The 25,583-nt window shown below is 43.7% G+C and overlaps 1 protein-coding gene and 1 pseudogene across 2 annotated transcripts in view; one reads left to right on the top strand and one right to left on the bottom strand.

Moving 5' to 3' along the window:
• The window catches only part of cacna1ba (calcium channel, voltage-dependent, N type, alpha 1B subunit, a), a gene marked incomplete at both ends in the record, with an annotated part of 174,332 nt that overhangs the window by 40,515 nt on the left and 108,234 nt on the right, over positions 1-25,583 (top strand). The window contains 3 exons of the mRNA XM_083644732.1: positions 15,516-15,607; positions 18,147-18,299; positions 18,894-19,081. Coding sequence (XP_083500858.1) covers positions 15,516-15,607; positions 18,147-18,299; positions 18,894-19,081 — 433 coding nt within the window. The remainder of the gene's footprint in view (positions 1-15,515; positions 15,608-18,146; positions 18,300-18,893; positions 19,082-25,583) is intronic.
• Positions 8,208-10,888, bottom strand: LOC310783341 (elongation factor 2b pseudogene; annotated as a pseudogene). Its single transcript has one exon. The product of its transcript is annotated as an elongation factor 2b pseudogene (transcript).

Genomic DNA, 25,583 nt, shown 5'->3' on the forward strand with positions numbered 1-25,583 from the left:
TACACTAACACTACTATTACTACTGCTACTACTGCTTGAACCCGGTCAGGTCACCAAATCTCAACCAAACTTTGTGCACTTGTGCACATACCAACTCTGACTAAATGTGCAATTCAGTGTCTATATTATCTGACATACACCCCCCAAGTCACCGGAAGCTTGGACCCCGCATCGCCGCTTGCGGCTATATTTATTATTATTATTATTATTATTATTATTATTATTATTATTGAATTATACACAATATCATTTTGTTATTTTGCATTTAAGTGGGCTGATTTTCATCTGGAAAATCTGCTGAGCTGTGTTTGTTTGAGTTCATGTAATGGGAGGTTGGAGGATTATGTTTCCTTATGTCAACACAGCAGAACAAGCTAACATCAGGGCAGTAACAGTGGGCTGGGGTCAGGTGCTCTAATGGGTCATTTGGCTTTATCTGATGTCCTCTGTTATTGGGGAAACGTGGGAAGAAGCTGGATAGACGGTCCTCAAAAGTCTCAATCCCAATGTCTCCAAATGCAAATAAGATGCTCCATGCACAACAAGTGAGATAAATCCATTTCAATCATGAGAGACTAGTAGAAAGTTTAACAAGCTTTAATGATACAACAAATTAATGTTGGCGTATGACTCCATGATATGATGACGCTCTCCTGAGATGATGAGAGGGCGTCATCAGTGAAGAATAGGATAGGAAATCCCCCATATGGAATTCTTCAGGAGTCATGACGATGCTGGTGGTCAGGGGAGGAGGTGGGGCGAAAACAACTGCTTCAGCGATGATCAATAACTGAGAATGACACATGGCACATACACGGCACATAGCAAACAGAGTAAAACATCATGGACTCTGATTTACTACGCTGATTAGGTGATTGGGATCAGCTGGAAAGGAATAGCTTGGGCTGATTGGTTATTGCCACGCAGCGTGGTAAACTGTGAATGGATAAGGAGACAGCTTCAATGAAAAGGGGGCGAGCCTAACAATGAATGGGTTATACAATCTCAAAGAAAGGGGGCGTACACTGTGATATGACCTGGACTGGGCGTTAGCTGTAAGTAGTCTTCATTATTGAAAATAGTCCAAGACATTATTTATCTGAAAGGATTGCAAGGAGGAGATATGACGAGCAACAACCTCCTTGGAAACAGGAAGTAGTTTGATATTGAAATAGCACAGTGGAAAGTAAGCATGTGAAGGTTGAAGGTGGTGGATACATTTACCTTCTTACCTTACTCTTCAAATCCCAAGTCATGACAAGTTGTGTATAGAGGTGCAACGATTAGTCGATCGTCAGAAAATTAATTGACAACTATTTCGACAATCGATTCATAGTTTTGAATTATTTTTTGTGTTGTGTGTTGCCACACTATTGGCTGTTTCATGAATTGTTGAATCATGAATCTCTCAAAGCAAGTGACTGATTGAGCTTTTTGATGGCAGCACCAACAGTTAAACATGTTGTAGTTGTATGTGCATTTTGAGGCTGTGAAAGGTTTGCTCATGTTTGTACTGGTTGTGAACATAGTAAAACAGGCTTGTACTTTGAGATATGATGGACTTTAAAAATTGGGAAAGAGTATACTTCGTAAGTTATGGTAACAGAGTTTTTAAAATATGCTTGAAGTCCTTGGTTGACAAAATAGCACTTTTATAGAGTGGCTGGATGTTCAACATACCTACTGTCTCCCACCACGTCAGTTTATGGTTGGGAATGAACCTGTTTGCTTAGTATTTCTTTATCTACATTACACAATGATATGATATCCACACAATATCACGTCCACAGCCAAACATTTACAACTACTCCCTGCTCAGTGGCCAGGTGTATAGGACTGTGTTGTAGTTCACAAGTTTGTTTGTTTGTATGTATCAATGTAACTTTCCCCCAGGCTGTTGCTGTATATAACAATGTAAAACGAATACTGTAATCATGTAAGTTGGACGACTTGTTGGGTTTTTCCTATTATTGATTGATTGAATTTATTTGACAAATTAAAAATACAATAAACAAGCATACAGTATAAAGTCATTCATCAGGATATCACAATAAAGTCGTAAAACCTATTTCCATTGTGGTCCTGATGTCCTGGCTGGTATATAGTTTAGACTGGAAAAGCATCTGAGGACAAAACATCATTTAAAGAGAGCTTCTCTAAAAAAAGATATGGGTCAAAGATAATTACCTGAATTTCATCATTTAATTTCACCACAGCTATCGGCGAAGTATAATCCGATCTCATCCATAGACCGTATGAAAACTGGACATAGCCGTGATGTGACATCACCCATTGGTTTGTGGACTCCCGTTTTTGGCTATTGCCGTCTTGGCTATTTGTAGCCAGAAGTGGCTAGTGCGAGACCACGGGTCAGACCAGAGCCGCAGTGCCACCTGCTATCGGTCCGCGATCGGCGAGCTGCACGATCACTGGAAGCGACCTGTCAATCACACCCCAAAAGATAGTTGCTTTATTGTCTATTTTACTCTAAATGGGATCATATTAAAAAAAGAAAAGCATCATGATGTATTGAAGAAGACTTGAAACTAGCAATTGAGGCCATAAACTCATTAGGAAAGTGTTTTCTGAGGTCTTAAATCAAGTGAGAACTAATTTTCCCATTGACTTCTTACAATCGGACTTCTTTTTGGAGCCAGTGTAGTCACCCCCTGCTGGCCATTAGAAAGAATGCACGTTTAAGGCACTTGTACACAGTTCCGGAGGTTGCCCCTTGACCTCATCTCATCATGACAGTACACAGCAGCAGCATTTCACTGATTGGCTCCACTAGATGTACATGCATGTCGTTTCACCTGTCGGGTGTAATAATACCTTGAATCTGACACAGTCATGATGAGGTGTGTGCCTGCGTGCATGCGTGCGCGTGCGTGCAAACTAGCGCGCGTGTGTGTGTCAGAGATGCTCACAAGTCAATTTTTTTGCAAGTCCACCGATCATTTTGCTGTTCTTCCAAGTGAGCCAGCAGGGAGTGTCCTAAGCCAGGATTAATTACCAAGCAGCAGAGGCAGAGAAGGGACTTTCGCTTTTAGTGGAATCAAACGCGTTAATGATGTGCTGCTGTGTGACATTACACTGACGATCACACGTGATCCTGAGGGATTTGGACTGGCTCATCATGTCATAAGGAATGAGTTCATGTTAAGGATACTGTAGTATAGGATTACAGCTACAGAGATGCAGTACAGTAGAGTGTAAACCACCCACACTTTGTTTACCACTTCTCTGTCCATATGCAGGATAGATTTGACTTTTTAGGCCATTGTCCAACTGATGTATATCGAAGATGGGGTCTTTTGGGGGAGGGCATAAATCAGTGCTTTTAGGAATTATATTTTGATTCATATTGGGTGGTTGTTTGCCGCAATATGATGATCAGCACAATTGTGCAATTGTGTGCAGTTAGACCGATATATTGGCTTGTCAGCACTATCCACTTCTGATATGGATAATCATATGATGCAGTTTGGGGTGCAACCTGGGTGTTGTTATTGACTGCAACCTCCACTGTCGGCCATCTGCGACTCCAGCGTGGTTTGCGCTGGTCGCTCCCTGTGGAATCAGGTGGCTCACACCAGCTCCATTTGCGCAATAGCAGCCCCAGCCAGAGGGGGAAATAGAGCCGGCTGATTGGACAGACACTGGCTGCGTGGCGCTAACTAAGTGTATTAATGCATATCCTCCCTCCCACCCCCCTCTTCCTCTCTTTCCCCTCCACAACTCTTCTTCTCCCCCACCCCCTCACACAGAAACAGAACAGAATAGAAATTGTGTTCGGCGGCCACAGCAATGCCATTTTATCTGTGATCGTGCTGAATCTTTCAGGAAGTGAAAAGAGCACCCCTGCGGGTGATCTATCAGAGCCAGATTTTTGAATTAGGTAATTAGGGCTGACTAAATGGGCAAAAAATGGTTCATTAGTGGCCAAAATGTGTCAACACAGGTTTGGCACCATGGAGAGCTCCATTAGTTAGCTACTGATAGAGCACACCTGAGTGGAGGAGCGCACCTGCACGGAATTTGAATCGGCCAGGGAAGTGGACTATGAAAACCCTCTGGGGAGTAGAGAGGAGAGGCTGCATACCAACTCTCTGAGCGAAGCCTGACTGAATGACCAATGATTGTATACTCCAACGGGTATCAGAACGAATAGGAATGTGAAGTCTGTGTGTGTGTGTGCATGTGTGTGTGTGCGTGTGTGTGTGTGTGTGTGTGTGTGTGTGTGTGTGCGTGCGTGTGTGAGTCTGAGTGAGTGTGTGTGTGTGAGTCTGAGTGAGTGAGTGAGCAGAAATTGTGTTCGGCCACAGCTATGCCATTTTACGTGCGATCGTGCTGAATCTTTCAGGAAGTGTAAACTCCTGCGGGTTACCTAACGGAGCCGGATTTATTAATTTGGTAATTAGGGCCAATTAGGCGATTAATGGCCAAAATGTGATGCTGCACAATGGCTGCGCAGCCTCCACCAGTCACAGGGACGGGTGTTTAATAGCCCTTGTCGGAAGAACATCTAGGCTACAATAAATAGCTTCTTTGTTGCTTCAGTTCCAAAGCCATTTGTCCAAAAAGCAACTACATGTCATATAGGCTGACATGGTGGGAATTAGTCTCAAATACGTACATGTACAATACAGTCTTTTAGCAGAGACCTAGTTTGTCACAATTACTTGACAAAGTAAGTGAGCTGGATGTCTCAAAGTAGGTATGAGGTGTCATGACACACAGCCGGGGTGCATTGGATACGCTGGTGCTCTCTGATCCCTGAGTCACAAAACACTAACCCTATTTTATTCAAATTAAATTCATGGGAAATGAGTGTGTGGTTACTTCACTCTTTGCAAAAACAAACGGCACAATTACATCCCTATAGGTCAGTTGCAGCATCTCATCTTCCTCTCTAACAAGTCAGAAGTGTCACACTGTTTTTCTGCCCCACTGCCACTAAATACGTTTTCCCCCGGGATCCAGCCGCGAATCCGCCTTGATCGTTATCAAGGTGCAACATTCATTAAGTGGAGAGGCTCCATCAACCTCTATACTGGACTTTTTCTGCTTTGTTTTATAAAAGGTTTGGCAGCATTAAATACTACTGTGACATTTTGCCTCTCAACAAACGGTTTCTGTTGGTGAACTGAGGCCACCGGGGAAATTTAACTTTTCCGCCTGGCTCTTGTTAAAAGTGTGTGTGTGTGTGTGTGTGTGTGTGTGTGTGTGTGTGTGTGTGTGTGTGTGTGTGTGTGTGTGTGTGTGTGTGTGTGTGTGTGTGTGACTCCATTGTAAGGAGACGCTGCTCTTGAGGTGAGAGGAGGGCATCTGTATAGGCTAGGATAGTGAATGTGTGTGTGTGTGTGTGTGTGTGTGTGTGTGTGTGTGTGTGTGTGTGTGTGTGTGTGTGTGTGTGTGTGTCTGTGTGTGTGTGTGTGTGTGTGTGTGTGTGTGTGTGTGTGTGTGTGTGCGTGTGCGTGCGTGTGCGTGTGTTCGTGCGTGCATGCGTAAACTAATGGTTTTCAAAAGTGGGCTCTTATAATAGTTCCCTCTGGCGTCCATGATACAGCATGATGTTCATCAGCCCTACAGCCTGACGAAGACCAGAGAGGTTGAAACGCGTTGCGTTTTGTGCCCCTGTCTATTCTTGAAGATGTACATGGTTTGTTTAACTATTGCAGTAGACATGTACTTTACTTCGGAATTGAAAATCTGTCTCTAAGTATCCAAGAAGCTCCTTTTTTCTCTTTCCTGTTCATCATTTCACTCAATTATTGTCCCAGTTAGAGTAAAATAGACGATAAAGTAGACTATATTTTTGGGGCGTGATTGACAGGCTGTCCAGTGCTCGCGCAGCTTGCCATTCACGGACCAATAGCAGGCGGTGCTGTGGCTCTGTGGGAAACCCCTGGTCTTGAGCCAGCTGCATCTGGCTCCAAATAACCAAGATGGCGACAGTCAAAATGCCAAACTACTCTCGTCACGGTGGCTGTGTCCATATTTGTATACGGTTTCGCCACCTCTTTTTCTACCCTTCCCCTCCTCCATCACCTTGTTCTTCTCCCTTTCCTCCCCTTTAAAAGACATATCCTGTTTATTTATGTCAGGCTAAAACTCTACTGGGGTTTGTGTGGGTTTGCCCTCCACTTCATCCCCCGCTGCTCGGAGAAAACAAAGGGATTGCGCGAGTGAAAGAAATCTGTCTCCTTTCTGTCCTCATCAGTGTGAAAAGGCTGAGGGGCAGGCAGATGGTGGTTAACCGGAGGAATGGCCGGTTTTGGGCAGTCTTGATTATACAGAATGCCCGCCTAGGGAGGGAGAGAGAGAGAGAGAGAGAGAGACAGAGAGAGAGAGAGAGAGAGAGAGAGAGAGAGAGAGAGAGAGAGAGAGAGAGAGAGAGAGAGAGAGAGAGGAGTCACGGCATGCTTATGGAGAATGTCTGTTTTGAATGATGAACATTTAAATTCAGAGCTGCTGTCCTCCACCCTCTACTCTGAACTCCCCCTTGCATACCAACATGCAGCACCACTTGTACTGGATGGCTCTCTGTTCTCTAATGTGATGTTCTGGTGGAAGCCTGTCTGTCCAGCTGACATTGGTGGTGCTAGTAGTGGTAGGAGTAGTAGAAGTAGTGGTAGTACTGTAGTAGTAATAATAAGAGCAAAATCAAGTCCCAGGGGCAGACACTGAGGGTCACTTTCCTCCAGGCTCTCATGCTGCTCTTCAGGTACAGACACTGGGCACATAGGGTCACTTTCCTCCAGGCTCTCATGCTGCTCTTCAGGTACAGACACTGGGCACATAGGGTCACTTTCCTCCAGGCTCTCATGTTGCTCTTCAGGTACAGACACTGGGCACATAGGGTCACTTTCCTCCAGGCTCTCATGCTCTTCAGGTACAGGCACTGGGCACATAGGGTCACTTTCCTCCAGGCTCTCATGCTGCTCTTCAGGTACAGACACTGGGCACATAGGGTCACTTTCCTCCAGGCTCTCATGCTGCTCTTCAGGTACAGGCACTGGGCACATAGGGTCACTTTCCTCTAGGCGCTCATGCTGCAAATTTATCATTTTCCAATGGCTTCTGTGTGCTCTAGGCTTGTGCAAAAAGGTTCTTTTACTCTGAAAAATGGTCACCGGAAGTGCTTATTGTCGCTCGTCTTATTGTTGCTCACAGAACAGAGGTGCTGACAGAAAACAATAAATAGATTCATATTGTGGGCAGAGCGATGCATCTTCCCTTGATCTGATGGCGCAGATCTTAGCTAAAACTGTATATAATGAAGAAGCAGCAAATGAAAGGTATGATATTGCCCCCCCCCCCCCCCATTAGAGATGAAACTATATGAAAATTTCAAATCACGATTATAGTGACCAAAATTATAATATTGAAAACTCAGACCCAAAAAGGGATTGATACACTCACTGAAATCATTTCTCCAAGGCTGCGCTGCGTGTCTGCATCTCAGAGACGGTGGCTGATGGACAGTATTTACAATGTTTTTCAAAACGTACGGTTATCATAAGGAATTTGCTCACGGTTATCATTAAAACCGGTTATCGTTTCACCCCCCCCCCCCCCCCCCCCCCCACCCCAAGCTACATATCTCAAGAGTGTTTTGGACAGCTTCTCACGCTTCAATGATGACCATATGCGCAGATAGTTTTTCTTATTGAAACATTTTCTCAAGGCAGAAAAATGTATGATTTGTTCAATTAGGTGACCAATCAATCAAGTTAGCTACAGTAACACATTTTTGTAGGAATTTATTTCACAATGTATTCACTTTCCTATTAAATAGAAAGAGACAAATGCTCAGGTGTAATGCTTTGCGGACAATCTTAACAAGTTAGCTAATAGTTATCATTAGGTAATTAGGGCAATTAATCGCAGCTAATTACGTAATTAAAAAAATTCAGCTCTGTTAAGTCACCCACAGGGGGTGCCCTTTGCACTGCCTGAAAGATTAAGCCTGATTCACTCGTAAAATGGCATAGCTGTGGCCGAACACAATTCTGCTCACTCTCTCTCTCTCTCACACACACACACACACACACACACACACACACACACACACACACACACACACACACACACACACACACACAATTCACATTCTTATTGTAAGATTAATTCATGGTTTATAATTTTTGTAACTGTTTATTTATTACATCAATCCTGTTGGCAAACATTAGTGCTCAGGTGTTCTCTACAGTCCTGTCCCACAATGTGGAGGGAAATTGATGGAAGGAGAGGAATGAGAAGAGGCAAGTGGGAGCCAGGTTTTACAACTTGTCCAGGTAGTTGTCCAGAGCAGGGATGCCTTCTTTGAGCCCCTTGCGTTTGCGTATCTCGGCGACAATCTGGGCAGGCTTGCTTGAAGCTTCATTTGGGTCTCCCTTGAGCACCTCCCAGTGGTCAAACACACACTGTGGGAAGGCCTGGCCACCAGTGTTGGAACGCAGGTCAGCCGTGAAACCGAATGACTCGGTGACAGGCAGGTAGGCCTTGACAATGAACATGGGTGTTCCTCTGACACGTGTTGGTTCCTCAAACACGTGTCCACGCTTCCTGTTCAACACACCGTAGATCTTTCCCACCACTTGCTCAGGACACTGGATCTCCACCAGGTAGATGGGCTCCATGAGTCTGGGCTCAGCGGTGAGCTGGCAGGCATACAGCACTCTGCGGACTGTGGGCATGATCTGGCCATCACCGCGATGGATAGAGTCCGCATGCAGCGTCACGTCATGGATGTCGAAGCGAACAGCACGCATGTTCTCTTCACAGAGGGCACCCTCCTTGCTTGCCCACTGGAAGCCCCTCACAACCTTGTCCTTGATCTCGTTAAGGTACTGCACTCCCTTGGTCACATCCACCAACAGGTTGGGGCCAGCTCCATCAGGTCCGAAGGACCAGATCTTACGGGCCTCTGTGACATCCCACTCGTACTTGTCGGCCAGATAACGAGCACGTTCTTTGAGCTCCTGATGATTGGATACCTCACCCGTCTCGATGTCCTCTGCCAGGCCGTCTGGGAAGGGACGGGCCTTCATGAACAGGCGGTTGTGCTTGTTGGGGGACTTTGACAGACACATTACACTTGACACTTCACTCACGGTCTCTCTGTAGGACACCACAGGGTCAGATTTCTTAAGTGGAATGCATGCGTATTCATCCTCCAGATCCTTCAGGCAGATCTCCAGATGCAGCTCTCCAGCTCCAGCAATGATGTTCTGTCCAGACTCCTCAATAAAACACTGCACCATAGGATCGGATTTAGACAGACGTTTTAAGCCCTCCACCAGCTTGGGCAGGTCAGCAGGGTTTTGGGCCTCCACAGCCACTCTCACCACAGGGCTGACACTAAACTTCATCACCCTCATGTTGTGTGCATGCTCGAAGGTGGTGATGGTTCCTGTCTTGACAAGGTACTGGTCCACTCCAACCAAACCCACAATGTTACCACATGGCACATCCTTAATGGGCTCGTTGTAACGGCCCATCATCAGAATGGTCCTCTGAATGACTTTGACATAGAGGTGCTCTTTCTTTCCAGGGGTGAAGTTTGGTCCCATAATGCGGACTTTCAGGCCAGTTGAGACACTGCCAGAGAACACGCGTCCAAAAGCATAAAAACGACCCTTGTCACTGGCGGGCACCATCTTTGAGATGTACATCATCAAGGGGGCCTTGGGGTCACAGTTCTTGATACCCATGGCAGCCTCATCATCTCCAGGTCCTTCATAGAGCAGCTCACAGCGGTACTTCTGGGCAGTGACAGGCGAAGGCAGGTGAATGGTGATCATTTGCAGCAGAGCTTCTCCGGCAGGCAGCCAGCAACGCATCACAGCCTTCAGCAGCGGCTTGCCCTCCTTCTCCTTGTCTGCAGTATCCAGCTTGATATCCAGCTTCTCTTCCAGCTTCTCAATCAGTTTGGCGGTCTCCTCCTTCTTGGAGTCCATGATGGCATTAAACACCATGAAGATGGGCTTCAGAATGAGTTGGCAAAAGGTATGGGGCAGTTTACTGCCATCAGGTCGATTAGCAGTCTTGCTGAACTTGTTAGTATCTGGGTCAAAAAACCAGTCACCCCACAGCTTCTTCATCATGTCTTCCACCTTCTTGCTGCGCTGGTCTGGTGACATGTTGGAGTTACCCTTGGCAGCGAACTTGGCTGTATACATCTCAGCAAATTGCTTGAGAGTGAAGGCCCAGCCGTGGAGTCCAGAACCGAAGCAAACTGTACCAACGACTGGGTCAATCATGATGTTGCCCATGGGTCCACCCTCATCCTCTCCATATGTGGAGATGATGACGTTGACATTCTCAACAATGCGCTGGAAGGTCTTGTAGAGCTCTTCAGGCTCATGATGCAACTCCAGCAAGGCACGGTCCATCTTGTTCATCATCAGCACAGGCTTGATACGCTCACCAATGGCCTGACGCAGCACTGTCTCTGTCTGCACACACACACCAGACACGCAGTCCACCACGACCAGGGCTCCGTCAGTGACACGGAGAGCAGCAGTCACTTCTGAGGAGAAGTCAACGTGGCCTGGGGTATCGATCAGGTTGATCAAGAAACCGGCCCCATCTTTGGGCTGTTTGATGAAAGCCAAGTCGTTCTCACTCAGCTCATAGTACAGAGAGATGGCTGTAGACTTGATGGTAATGCAGCGCTCCTGCTCGTCTTTGCGCGTGTCTGTGAAACGGGCCTCTCCAGCATGAGCTGAGGCAACGATCCCAGCCTTCGCAAGCAGCGAGTCTGTCAGGGTTGACTTTCCGTGGTCTACGTGCGCAATCACAGATATGTTACGGATGTTGGCCTTCTTGTCCATGATGCCACGGATTTGGTCTACAGTAAAGTTCACCATTTTGACAGATGGTCTTGTAGAGACACTGCTCAACTAATGAGGTAATAGGCAGGGAAGAGCCACCGGTCCTACTTGCCTCTGCGGAGAAGGATTTATGACATCACTGATGACATCATCAATGATGTCACAATGCTGATGTCTGATGTCACAATTGCTCAAGTGACATCACGGATGACATCACTTATGACATCATCAGTGATTTATGACATCACTGATGACATCATCAGTGGGACCAAAATTTAAACAGAGAGAGAACAGAGAAACGTAATTGGCTGTTTCCATTGTAAATGGATTGTGAAATTATAAGAAATACTAAACACTTTTCCCACTTTTTTCTGCTGAAAATCAATGTATATGGGAATTTAGTAGTGTTGTTGACTAATCCAGGTCAAAATCCTGACATTTAGTATAAATCTGAGGAATTCTTCAAAAGAGTAATAAACCCCAACTAAATGTTTGGTGAAGTCTGACACCTAATGGTGAAAAGCAGTGCTCTGAACTTGGGCCTCCTGGGCTCCATCCGAATAGTCACTACTCCTAACTCCTTTTCCTACCTTTTCCTTGACCTCCCCGGAAGTAAAACACGGTTTCTCCCCCCCCCCCTCCCTAGGTTACGTTAAGCTCCTCCTACTTGCTAACAAATTAATGTTTCGGTCACCAGTGGCGTATTGACCCCAGAGAAGCTTAATAATGTAGCCTACGTGGGGCAAAAAACAAAACAAAACACTGCATGTTTTACTTCCGGTGAAGTTTTTTTTTTTTTTTAATATCACAAATTTGTGATTTATTTTATTTTATTTCATTTATTTCATTTTTTATTTATTTTCAGAGGCTGCGGCAGACTCCGTTTTAAAGCCAGAGTGAAGTTTCTGGTATCATATGAAACTAGAAGATCTAAGGAATCGATTTGTACCAACCCTGTGACTGTCATGCTAGTTTGTCAGGAAGGTATCTAAATAACACTCCAAACTTAGGCTACATTTTGGTGAGGGGAAAAAAAACAATTTCAAAGGGCTCAATTTCCAAAGGGCTCCTCTTTTTCACAGCCTAATGTTGGCAGGTGTGTGTTGTAACTGTTACAAGTATATGGTTATACATAATGTGTATATTTTGTGTAATGTGTATAAGGCCAATGTCACATTGAGAGTTAATTTAAGCTGTATTTATTATTTAGACATAATTTCATTTGGTACAAGTAATAGAACTTTTATTTTGAAATTTGAGCTCTTATTTTGAAGTCTCAGTCCAAGGTTACTTAAAACATAAAACTCTTGTTAAGCTGCTCTCATGTGAGGAGACGCTTCAGCAAGCAGCAACATCATAGGTGCGCCGGTGAAAGTGATGCTGGTCGACAGAGACTTTATTTCACTTTAACTCATTGAGTGCCAGCCACTTTTGGAGAACGGACGCTCCCAGTGCCAGAGTTTCAGAGCGTTTTCAGTGATTTCTCGAGGCCCACAGAATATTGTGTGATATTACTATGTAAACACCGAACACGCACAAAGAACGATGAGACTCTATTGTATCAGCAGCAAAAAAAAGTTTATTGATATCATTTTCCGTTCTTTAGTTATCAGCCGGAGAAGATAGGTCAAAAACAGCAAAAACAGGCGTTTCCATCTACAAGCTGAGATATTGAGCCTTTTGTGAAATGAAGCATTTCAAGCAAATCACTGACTCTGAAGCTAATATTTTCTGACCTGAAACATCTGAACAGTAATTTCCTTCAATATAACAGCACCCCCACCCCCCTCTACTGCAAACTCCTCCTCCGTGGGTGTGTCTCTGGTGGCTCTGCTCGCTCTGAGTCAGTGATAGCCTGGGTAAACCCATCCCCCACGTGACCTGCTCTCAGACCTGTTCTCAGTCACTATAAGATATAGTAGGCGAGCCCACGCAGCGGCTAAGCCTAGGAATCGATGCCTAGTATATAAAATTGATTATGTGTGGGCTCTGTTCACTGTTTGTTTCAAGTTCTGTGTTCGGCCGCAGCTATGCAGTTTTACGGGCGATCGGGCTGAAACTTTCAGGAAGTGTAAAGAGCACCCGTGAAGGTGACCTGATGGAGACAGATTTTTTAATTAGGGCAGATGAATTGCCCTAAGGCTGATTGCCCTAAGGCTGAGGCTATAGTTCAGTGATGATGTCATTAGTGATGATGTCATCAGGGATGTCATACCTAGGCATTGTGACATCATTGTGACATGATGTCATCAGTGACACACACACACACACACACACACACACACACGAGAGAGAGACTGAGAGAGAGGGAGGAGATGGAGAGACTAGGAGAGGGAGAGAAAGGGGGAGAGACTGAGGGAGAGAGAGAGGGGGGGAGCGACTGAGGGAGAGAGAGAGGGAGACATTTCGCACACACCAATAGGGCAGGCGAGGCCACGCAGCAGCCGAGCTGCGGGCGAGGCCACGCAGCGGGCGAGCTGCGTATGCGAGGGCCAGCTTGGTGAGCTACAGGGTGGGCTAGCGAGCCTGCACTGCGAGTGCCTTGTCTATAAACATTTGAAAAAAACAAAACAAGAAGAGAGGTCAAACTTTACTGCCTGGATAAAACAAAGCATATAAGCTAAATTCCCACTACTGTACTGACATTTTCTTAACCTTTGTTTTTCCATGGTATTATTTGGATCCAAGATCTCTCTTTCATCTTTGAAATGTGTTGGCTGTGCTTTGGATTTTCTCATAGCATGATGTGACAACTAAAAACAAGTTTTTATTTTGAAGCTGTAAAAGATGTATTTCTATTTGGTTGACACAGATCATGGTGCAGTATGCACGGTGCAATATGATGTTTGCTGAGGTAAAAGGAAGCTGATAGATGGGTTATGTGTGTGGGACTGTGTGTGTGTGGAGGTTGTGATAACATCTTATATTGCAGTATTTCCCAAATGGTATTGTGCAGTTCAATTGACACCAACAACTGATTGTTTTCTTTTATAAATGAAACATCACTTGAAGTGATGCTCAATGAGCTTCCTGAAATGACAAAAAGAAGAAGAAGAAAAAGCATTTGAAATACCGAATAAAAGGATATTATTTCTGTTTTACTGCCATGGAATGGAGAATAAATTTGACGAATGCATCACAGTCCCCAGTATAAAACAGCAATACATATTGCATCACCAAAGCATAACAATAAAATTGTATCACTGCCAGTGTTGGATATCATTGGAGATTTTTTGATGGCGATACCAGTTCTGAAACTTTTTCCCGTCGAATAGTTTTCTTTGTTGCATTATATTCTGTGTAACATTGTACGTGATGCGTTTATAGACTCAGACTCAGGTTTAGTTCATAATTAAAGAATACAACATTTTGAAGCTTCTCAATACTTTTCATACCTTAGAATTATCAGTCATTATCATATATTGGTCCAGGATCAATCCTTTTTAGATACTCAGCCCTAAATGCCATCCAAATATCATAGATTCATCCAAGGCCATCGCATTCCTAATCTGGATTAGGATCTGGATTATGTAATGAAATTCAATTTAGTACAATGGAATTCAAAAATGTCACGTATCAATACATGTCGTGGGGCAGAAAAATGAATTGCGATTTTATTCTGCTGTAGTAATCACAAATGAGCAGACATGGGAGAAGTACACACATTCTTTAATTAACCCTTGTATTTTGTCTTGTTGAGCAGATGCTTGATTTGCCCTGTCTTCCCGGGTCAAATTGACCCGAGCACAACAGAAGGGTAGAAGTACAGTTAGGCTACTTGTGTAAAAAAAAGTGGAAGTACTGATTTAACTTGTTTACTCAAGTAAAAGTAAAACAGTACAGGCTCTGAAATGTAAAGTATCAAAGGCTGTTTCTGTGCAAAGCTAACATCATATTAATATAGTTCGAAGACTATTACATTTAAAAGATCCCCTCCAAACATGTTTTAAGATGTATAAAAGGTGCACATAATGCGTGAAAACTGGGAGAGCACAAGACGAGAGTGACAGACAAACAATGTTACATTGTTTTTGTCTGTTGTGGATTAAAACTAAAGTAACTACCGGTAGCCTGTTTTGAAAATGTAAGGAGCAGAAAGTACAGATATTTGTGTTAAAATGTAGGGGGTAAAAAGTTGTCAGAATAATAAATACTCAGTAAAGTACAAATACCTGAAAATCGAAAAAAGTAATGAAGTATTTGTACTTAGTCACTTACCAACTCTGCAAAGGAGAAGCTTGACCATCACAATTTCACAAGCTCTCCATCCAAATCATATTACATTACCGTATTTACTTTTAGTTTGGACATTTTTTTATTATTTACATTCAGGCAAGCCAATGCAAACAACAGTACTCTGTCTGCAAGAGTCCAGCATGTCCACATCCAGATGTACCACTATATATAAATCCACAGCTAACTATAAAAAATATCTCATGTAAAAAGGGTAGCGAAGGCTTCAGCCTACACCTTTTCGTCACAACCCATTTTGGTTTTGTCAATGCTTCACAAGCAATGACTTATTGTTTTCTTTTTTCCCCTGTTTGCTTTCTGTCAGCATATAATAACAACTGTATTGAATTGTATTATGTTAAATTGACTGAAATAAACCAAACGAAACTCAAACTAAACTAAACCACTGATGTTCAATCTGTACTGTTGTTGTGTGTGCAGGATCCTGGCCACTGCCGGGGCCGACTTCGACCTAAGAACACTGAGGGCGGTGAGGGTGTTACGGCCCCTCAAACTGGTCTCGGGCATCCCCAGTGAGTCACCTTACCAACATCTCAATGTCACATTTTTACAGCTTTTTATGGCTTGAGAGAATGTGCTACACTATTTAAAAATTATTTGTATTTAGAACCCCTCCCCACCCAACCCCCTTTTCCTCATTTCTACCTTTTACCCTAACCCTCCCCCCCCATCTCATCCCCCTTTTTTCTTAACTGCTCCAACCCACATTCAATTCTCCTCATGACTGTATTGCCTTTTATGTTCTTGTTGTGCGTGCGTCTTGTTATTTTTTGTTTTTATGGATGTTGCCATTTTGGCCAGGTCTTACTCGAAAAAGAGATCTTTGATCTCAAGCAATTTTCCTGGTAAAATAAAGGTGAAATAAAAAAACTATCTCGACAATAATGTAGAACATTAAGTTAAACTGCCAATTTTTCTTTTGTGTCATTATTAAAGGAGGATTTTGCTGATTTTCATCCAGCTTTCTAGTTACAATGTCGGTAGTATATCAGGCCCGGCTCCAGAATGAAGTGACTGAGGTGAGGGGGCAGTTAAAAATTGTGAGGGGGCAATAAATAAATAAAAAACACGATTTCAGACGGAAGCCCGTCTTTATTGTCACACGAAAACACTACAACACATGCATGCGGCCACTACACACACTCATGCTGACGGTGGCTGGTGAAATATGTCCTCTGCATTTGACCCATCCTGGCTTGTCCTTTCCTCCAGGGGGCAGGCCAGGAGCAGTGGTCGCTTTTTCTTTCCAGCGCCCGGGGACCTTCATTGGACCATCATTGGACCAACTTCAGATGTTGTCGTCACTGGTCGGATGACGATCTTCTGCATGTTTTTAGTGGGGGGTTATGTACGGAGGAACCCCCTGGGGGGTACGGGGAGAACATGCAAACTCCACACAGAAAGGCCCTTTCGACGAGATAGCCCACCTGGGCAGTGGGCACTGAAGATATGGGGGGGTCACAACTCCAGCGCCCACAGCGTCCCAGGCGAGAATCGAACTCAGGACCTTCTAGCTGTGAGGCGACAGCGCTACCGACTGCGCCACCGCCACCGCCACCATACCCCGGTTTTGAAAATGGCCATGCCAAAAAGAAATCCCTCGCCAAAGATCTGCCTAACTTCGGAGCGTTATTGCACCCCCTTCCCGACAAACTAGCATGATATAGCAGGTAGCAGGTTTTCTAGTTTCATATGAGCCCAGGAGCTTCACTCTAACTTTAAAAATGAGCCCGCTACAGCCTTTGAAAGACAGCAATGTCGTGCTGCGAGAAGTAGAAGAGGAATATAACTCGAGGGGCAGAAAATACAACTGAGGGGGCAAAGGCCCCACAAGCCCCCCCCCCATGGTGCCGGGCCCGTAGTATATGCAAATGAACAATGTTTACCTTCCCTCCATGTTGCTTGTAGCGAAAGCTCCCCCATTCGCTTTCAGAAACTCGCTTGCAGAATCTCCATAAAAATTACGTAAAACACGTCATGCCGAATGATGTATGATGCGTTTTACGAAACGGGGAGCTCCTGCTACATGCAACATGGAGGCAAGTTTTTTTTTTGCATTTATTTCTTTTAATTACCGTACCTTAACGCACTTTAAATGTGGTACTTGCACGAAGCTCTATCTAAAACTGTTTTTATCTTGTGTTTTTATCCCTTTATGTATGAATGTGCCTTTGGCTTTTTATCTAACATTCTTTGCATTCACTTTAGTCTTGACTATTGTCTAGCTTGGCACTGCTTATACTAGCGAGGTACAATTTTCGTCTTTGTTGTATGCAAGTATAACAAAAATGACAAATAAAGGAATCTTGATCTTGATATACTACTGACATTGTAATGATGCAAAGCTGTTGAAAATCAGCAAAGTGACCCTCTAACATATCCAGCCAATCCAGCCATGATCAATCATGTTTATTTTCTTCTGTGTAATCACAAATCACCTCATATTTCTTCCAAAACACCTGTCATCGCCTCACAGCTCGAAGGTCGTGGGTTCGATTCCCACCTGGGGACGAGGTGAACGCTGAAGGAATGCGTGCCCGTCCGCATGTCCTCGAGTGCCCACCGCCCGGGTGGGGTCGGCAAAATGGCCTTTCTGTGTGGAGTTTGCATGTTCTCCCCGTGCCTCCCGGGGGTTTCCTTCATATAGGAACCCCCTTCACAAAAACATGCAATATCCTGGTTGCTAATGTGGTTCCTCCTCTGATCGTTAAGGGCGCCTGTTCAGAGGGAGGGGAACTGGTTGGAATAGCGTGAACCTCCCACGTGCTACAGTATGTCCTACCGGTGAAGCTTCCTCTGTCAGGTGAAAAGAAGCGGCCTTGTTTGACTGCCCATGTCTCGGAGGAAGCATGGAGCCAGTCTCGGCTCTCCCCAGATCGGCAGAGGATGGAGTAGCAACCAGGACTGAGAAATCAAAATGAGCACTAATGGGGGGTAAAATGGGATAAAAAATCGGGAAAATATATATATATAAAAACAAAACAAAAAAACACCTGTCATCTGAAAGCTGTTTTCAGTGGCTGAATGGGATCCCTCTCCTGTCTGTGTCAGGTCTGCAGGTGGTTTTGAAGTCCATCATGAAAGCCATGGTGCCTCTGCTGCAGATCGGCCTGCTGCTCTTCTTCGCCATCCTCATGTTCGCCATCATCGGCCTGGACTTCTACATGGGCAAGTTCCACCGCACCTGCTTCAGGACAGACACGGGTAAGCAAGAGGGGGAACCAGACAGTCAGTATCATCCACCTCTGATATGATACCATTTGATTGATTACATATTTACGTAATTGATCACTACTACTGTACACTGGTTGTCTATGGGAAGCCCTTAGCCTGAAATTATATTTTGATCAGATTCCACACAAGTACCGGTATCCATAATCAGGGACGTGCACACTGCACGGTACTGATGACTGCGCACAGAGCATGCACCACATGGCAAATGAGGAAGTAACTTCGGTTATACACTCCTGTTCGTTTGGTTAATCTTTGTTTTGTTCTCGGTCTGGATTTACTACAAAAATGACCGTTTGACGTAACTTTGGATTATTATTTCATCACGTGGTGAGTACATGAGTCACAATATGTACATGTGAGTGTTTATGGCGCTGTTTGAATGTGCATTTTGGGCGACTGAACCGAAGTAGGCTAATATCCCATAGACTGCCATTGTAGCACTAAGCTATTTGCAGTGAGGTGCATAACACGTCCCAAGCATATTCTAAAAAATACTGTGTGTTTATGTAAACGCAGCCCTCTGTATACCGTATTTATTTAGTTTGTGTGTGTTTGTTGCTGTAGGCGAGCAGGCGGCAGAATTCCCCTGTGGTCAGGAGGCCCCAGCCAGGACCTGTGCCAACGACACCACCTGTCAGGAGTACTGGATCGGACCCAACTATGGCATCACCAACTTTGACAACATCCTCTTCGCCATTCTCACCGTCTTCCAGTGCATCACCATGGAGGGATGGGTGGACATCCTCTACAACGTGAGTGCGCTTGTGGCAGTCGCAAATAGTCTGTGGCTCGGAGTGAGTGCCATTAGAAGTAATATTAGCACTTTACATATTACTCATTTGGCAATCGCGTCTTCTCTTCCCTTCAAAAGTCATGTCATATTATTTTATAATAAGAATGCCAAGTGTCTGTGCTATGCCATTTTACGTGCGATCGGGCTGAATCTTTCAGGAACTGTAAAGAGCACCGCACACTGGGTGACATAACGGAGACAGATTTTTTGATTAGGTAATTGGGGACGATTAGTGGGAATATTTCCACTCAAAGAAAGTCAACTTTAGTCATCCAGGCCAAGGAAATTGTATTTATGGATTAATATAGTCAACATTATTATGATATTTTCTGATTAGTGTTCTTGCATCATGTAGGCAACTGCTATTAAGCTAATGGGTATCCTGTTCATGTTGCTTTTATGTCTTTTCAACAATAAATAAATAAATCACCATGGTAACACTTTAACAAGGCAATAATTAGAGTTGATCTGGCAATACCAGTATAGGCAGTGCCTCCGTTACTGTCTAAAATGCTGGATCGGGTTACAGGTATACATCGATCCGATGCTTATGGTCATAGCTCCACTCCACTATGAAGATGTAACATTAGTCATGAAGCATAAACTGTTGCATATGGCGATACTTTCTTACTAAGACTGTAAGCCGACTTACAGACTGCCTGCCTGAAAATAGCGTCTGTCCTGCGCAGCCTAGCGACCTAGGTCCGTCCCCTCGCACCCTTCCTCGGGGGAATGATTTGAGGTGAGGGCAAGTGAGTGACCACGTCGCTTCCTGGTTTACTGCCGGCGTGAAACCAATCACAGCTGTGCATACGAGTCGAAATCACATCATGATAAACCCATTTTTGTGGGACTTCAAAACACATAGAATTGGCAAGAGGCATCTCTGCAAATCTAAAAGAGAGGGGGGTCTAGCACTCCCAAATTTTATATCATATTACTGGGCTTCAAACATTAGGATTATGACATACTGGCTAGATGACACAGCAACTCCACCAAGCTGGCTTCAGATGGAACAAGAGGCGTGTCGACCCTACACGATAGGGGCCATCCTTCTGTCACCCTCCACTATTGAAAAGTCTTTATATAATAGCAATGTAGTGATTCATAGTACTCTGTGCATTTGGAAACAAATTAAAGCACACTTCAATCTAGCTCCCATATCTTATGTTGGAAACCCTACTTTTCCACCATCTAATCTAGATGGCACTTTTAAACTCTGGAAGGGGGCAGGCATTCACACAATAGGAGACTTGTACATTGGAGACACATTTGCCTCCCTTGCACAAATACAGAGTAAATATAAATTACCAGGAAACAACCTCCTTAGATATCTGCAAATAAGAGACTATGTAAGGAAACACATACAAAACTTTGAAACCTTTAGAGGCTCTAGTCTCGATGTATGTCTTCGACTCCCGGCATGCTCAGTAAAAGCTATATCGTACATATATGACACTTTACAGTCTCTTAACCCAGTTGATTCCACTCATATAAAAACAAAGTGGGAGGAGGAAATGGGCACTGAGATTTCGGACAGTCTATGGGAGGGAGGTTTGGAGCACATCCATCAATGCTCTAATAATGAAAGACACCGTTTAATTAAATTTAAAATTTTGCACCGTCTTCATTACTCCAAGGAGAGATTACATAAAATATATCCTGAGATATCTCCGACATGTGACAAATGCCTCTCAGCAGATGATACACTGCTACATAGTTTTGTTGATTGTCCCAAAGTTCAGGCTTATTGGATCAAGGTTTTCAAATCATTATCTGAAATACTACAAATCCAGCTAGAATCAGGCCCATTTATTGTTATTCTAGGAGTGTCTGATGATACTATGAAATTGACCAATGCCCAGCAATGCTTCCTATCCTATAGTCTCATCACTGCAAGGAGATTGCTTCTCATGCACTGGAAAAAAAAGGAAGCCCCTACCACAAAGATGTGGCTTAACGACCTTACGAACACACTCTACTTAGAAAGAATAAGGTACACTCTTATGGACAAACTTCCATATTTTGATAAGGTGTGGTCGCCTCTAATTCAGTATCTTGCACTTGCAAAATAAAAATAAAATTGCCACTTTTCTCTCAATATCAACAGAATGACCTTTTGACAATGGAATAGGGTGGGGTTAGGGGAGAGTCAAGAATAGAACTGAGAAACTAAAGTTAATGGAGAGCTTTTTCTTTTCTTTTCTCTTTATTTTCTTTCTTTTTCTTTAATCTTAATGTTTTGTATCTGTATATCTATCTGTATGTATGTGTATTTGTTCAAAGTAAAAAAAAAAGAGCATTTCATGGTCGAACTTATATCTGTACAAGTGGAATAGAATATACTGTATGTACATATAGTATATACGGTAATGTATATTGTCATGCTCAAATAAAACATATTTGAAACGAAATCACATCATGCGAGGGAAAGGATTACGCAACAGGGTAAATTATTAAAAGCGAACGGCTGTAGTGGAGTGTGAGTTTCTTATTGTAGGGCTGAGTGAGAGAGAGAGGGGGAGGGAGGGAGGGAGGGAGGGAGGGGGAGGAAGGGAGGGAGAAGAGGTCGAAACAGATCGATAGTTGTTTGGCTGCTGAGAGTGAGAAAAGATGGGGTGGAGGATGTCCCTTTGCTGCTTCTTTGATCTCAAATAATTGTTTCCCCACTCACTGTAACAGTTACACTAGTATTGGACACAGCAACATGGACAGCAGGGACGGAGCTAACAAATTAACATACTTTATTCCCCTTTCGGGAGTGACTGAGTCAAAGTGAATCAAGCGCCACAAGTGTTTAGTCCAACTGACCAAGTTCACTGCACTGTCATAAATAAGGGTACAGTGCAAACTGTTATGAAAAGCGACACTAGTGGTCCAGTCCTGATGGGAGGCAGCATAATGCCAGTCTGCTGTGCCCACTGTGCCACGCTCACTTCAGCCTGCTGAGACTGAGAGACAGGAAGTGGAAGAGACTGTGGGGGAGGCTGCCAGGTTTCGGGGATGGGAGGATCGTCTTCAGTAAGCCACATCTCTTTACTTGCTGTAACACACTGTAACTACATTTATTCCAGCAATTAGTCGTAAAAATTCAAATACATTTTTGATTGATATACTTGATGCTGCCTATTGTATTCATGTAGCAGTCAGTGCCAGCAGAGACACGCTAGTACTGATTGGGATTTGTGACGACACTCTTGGCCAAGGCATTATCACAGATAGCACACATAGCCAACTGTTAGGCTACAGTTTCCCTGCTATCAAAACATCATAAATCAGTTGCTGTAGATTATAGAATTATGCATTGATGTGTAACTTTGCCAACATTTGTAACTTTTTACGTCAGCTAGCCTGAAACCACCGCAGATGTCCATATCAATTAGTGGACAGCTGCCTCACAGCACCTCCAGGAACACAGTCAGCATCTGAGTCAAACAGCCACAGATTTCCCTTAAAATTTAAATCCTAAAATCGAGTACTTATTAATAAATAAATAAATGCTCATCAAATACCATCAATTGTATGTTCATTTGCAACATATTCCTCCTATGTTCTTATTTTCACATTGATACTTGGTATTACTTAAAACACACCACTAACTGTGTTGTCTCTGTTGATGTCATGTATGTTGCTGTTTTTGTTATGTCCTCTCTGCACACTGGCGTAAGAATTTTCCCCTTGTAATGTACAGGACAGTGAAAATGAATTTCCCTTCCGGGACAAATAAAAATAAGTCTAAGTCTAAGTCTAAGTTATCTGGGATATGACTTGAATAGAGCATACATTTAATTAATTTAATTATGATTTTTTTTTTATATAAACGGTTCTGATGTCCAAACCATAGAAAAGAGTTTGTGAATGAATGCTTTGGCGCCTATTATGTTAATTGTGATTTTGATTTTGAATCAAGAAAACTGAAATGGAATTGATCACAACCATGATGTCAGAACTTGAAAACATAGGTATGCCCCTCTCATTTCAAACTCTACTCTCGAATTCAGTTGAAGTGATTGACATTGGCTCTCTCTTCATTGATTTGATGGGGGTTCTCATGCTTATTGACGTGATGACCCGCCCTACTCGTTATCTCTATCCTGGTCCACTTTCTAATACCACCCATTAACATCTTCACCTCCGACGTCACACCAAGATTTAGCACCTCAGCTCCGTTGGGATTAGACCACGTCATCATTCACGTGTGAATAATTTAGAGACCAAACGCCATTAGGTCGAAGCGTTAATCCAGAATTAGTCCATATGGGGGGTGAGGGGGATGCTGGAGGGGTTAAGATCACGCCTTCGACTATGCTTAGTGAGCTCTTTCTCTTCTCCTCTCCCGGGTGGTTGACAGACTGGTAATACGCTCCGACTGACTGACGCTTCGGCGGGTTTTCAGATTGAATCGTCGGAAAGAAGGAGGAGTGACGGCTGTCTCATTTCCTGCCGGCACGCCGGGACCCTGGCTGCGTCCTCTTCATCAGAACGCTCATCCATCATGGCCTCGATGAACGCTCGTCCGTCTCTGCCACAGCAGTGACGCTCTGATGGGCATGGAGGGCAAAACTCACACCATCATTTCCTCATTAGAAGATCCCAAAACCCTCTTAGTCATATAGCACTATCGTCTTTTTTTATGTTCGATTTTGTACCCATAATCTTCCATGTACACCTCGGGGGGAGTTGTAGAATAATTTCATATCCATAATATAAAATTGGCAGAGTGAGCTAAAGAAGAAACCCTAAAACTTGGTGCTGAGTCATCCACAAAGTAATGTGGATTTCACGTCAAAAGATGAGACAAGAAAACAGACAATCCACTTTTACGTTTACATTTTACTGACTTAATACCATGTTAAACATGTTAAAACCATGTCTGGCAGGGTGCTTCAGAAGAAAAACAAACATGAAACAGCCAGCTTAAAGAGGCTGCTGTTGATTGTCGCTGAAAATCACTTGATGGATATACATATTGAGTTGATTTGGACATGTCTAAACTGTGTTCGCGTGATGCTTCCTCTGCATCTCGTGGTTCGCTCTGTAGCATTGTGGGATGTAAATAGACAGAGACAGCTGTCAAAACTGAGAATATACTGTATCCCCTTGGAGACACTTTGTTTATTGAGACTGGGCCAAAATGCAACCAACTCAGGGGGAGTTTTGGCTGATGCTGGGCACACACTACTACTATAGCTGTTATTTTGCCATCACAACCGATTTTTATGGTTGGACCAAGGCTTTTCAACCTGGCCCTTATTGTCCTAGTTTCTGCCATCACGACGGTTGTATTCAAAATGGGGTCATTTCATTCACTGTAGAATTTTACATACCTCTAGGTCGCCAAGACCGCTGCTCTCCAATACACATCCAGAATATAAACAACACAATCTCCAACAGTTGAATCCAGAAAAGTGACTAAAACACATCTTTTCAACACTGCAGTAACGCATCTTAGTTGAAAGCTTTTTTTCTCTTGCAACATCCACATCCAAACTTTCCAAAGTCACTCATCATGGGTTCAGTCGTGTGTGTGTGTGTGTGTCTGTGTGTCTGTGTGTCTGTGTGTGTGTCTGTGTGTGTGTGTCTGTGCGTGAGTGAGTGTGTGTGTGTACATTAGGGATGTTAATGATTAATTGATTTGTGCTATTGTCAATTTTTTTGCTGAAATGTTTTAACATCACAAGGGCTAACTTTAACTTTCATCACGTATACAGAGAGGAAGAAGAAAGCTTAGGGGGCAGGCAAAAAGCCTAGTGTAGGAGCATTACACCCAAAAAGACGACAGTATTCATTGTAAACATTATTGAAATACAGCACGTTTACAAGCACAATGACAGCTAATACAGGACGTTTGGCTCGTAGATGTACTTGTGGAGTATTAAGACTAAAGAGGTGTAAAAACCCACATTTTGTATTTTCTATTTTGTATGTCAAAAGCAGTTTTTTATATGATTAATCGATTAATTTATCGTTGATATGACCAATTAATCGATTAAGGAAATTGATAAAAATGTGCATCCCTAGTGTACATCTGTCTGCCTGCTCTAAAGACTGCAAGAGTCAAGCCTCTGCTTAAGAAACCCTCCCTTGACCCAACTGCTATTCACAACTACAGACCTGTCTCTCTTCTCTCATTCCTTTCCAAAACCCTCGAACGAGCAGCGTCCGAACAACTTTCTCTCTATCTCTCCCAGAATGACCTCTTGGACCCTCTGCAGTCCGGTTTCAAGGCTTCTCACTCCACTGAGACAGTTCTTCTTGCTGTCACAGAGGCCCTTCACACTGCTAAGGCCTCATCCCTCTCCTCTGTCCTTGTCCTCCTTGACCTGTCTGCTGCCTTCGATACAGTCAATCACCAAATCCTTCTTTCCACTCTGTCTGACCTCGGCATTTCAGGTTCTGCACTCTCCTGGTTTGCTTCCTATCTCTCGAACCGCTCATACCAGGTCTTATGGAGAGGGTCC

The sequence above is a fragment of the Poromitra crassiceps genome (assembly GCF_964638095.1).
Source record: "Poromitra crassiceps genome assembly, chromosome: 10".
NCBI classification, from domain to species: domain Eukaryota; kingdom Metazoa; phylum Chordata; class Actinopteri; order Beryciformes; family Melamphaidae; genus Poromitra; species Poromitra crassiceps.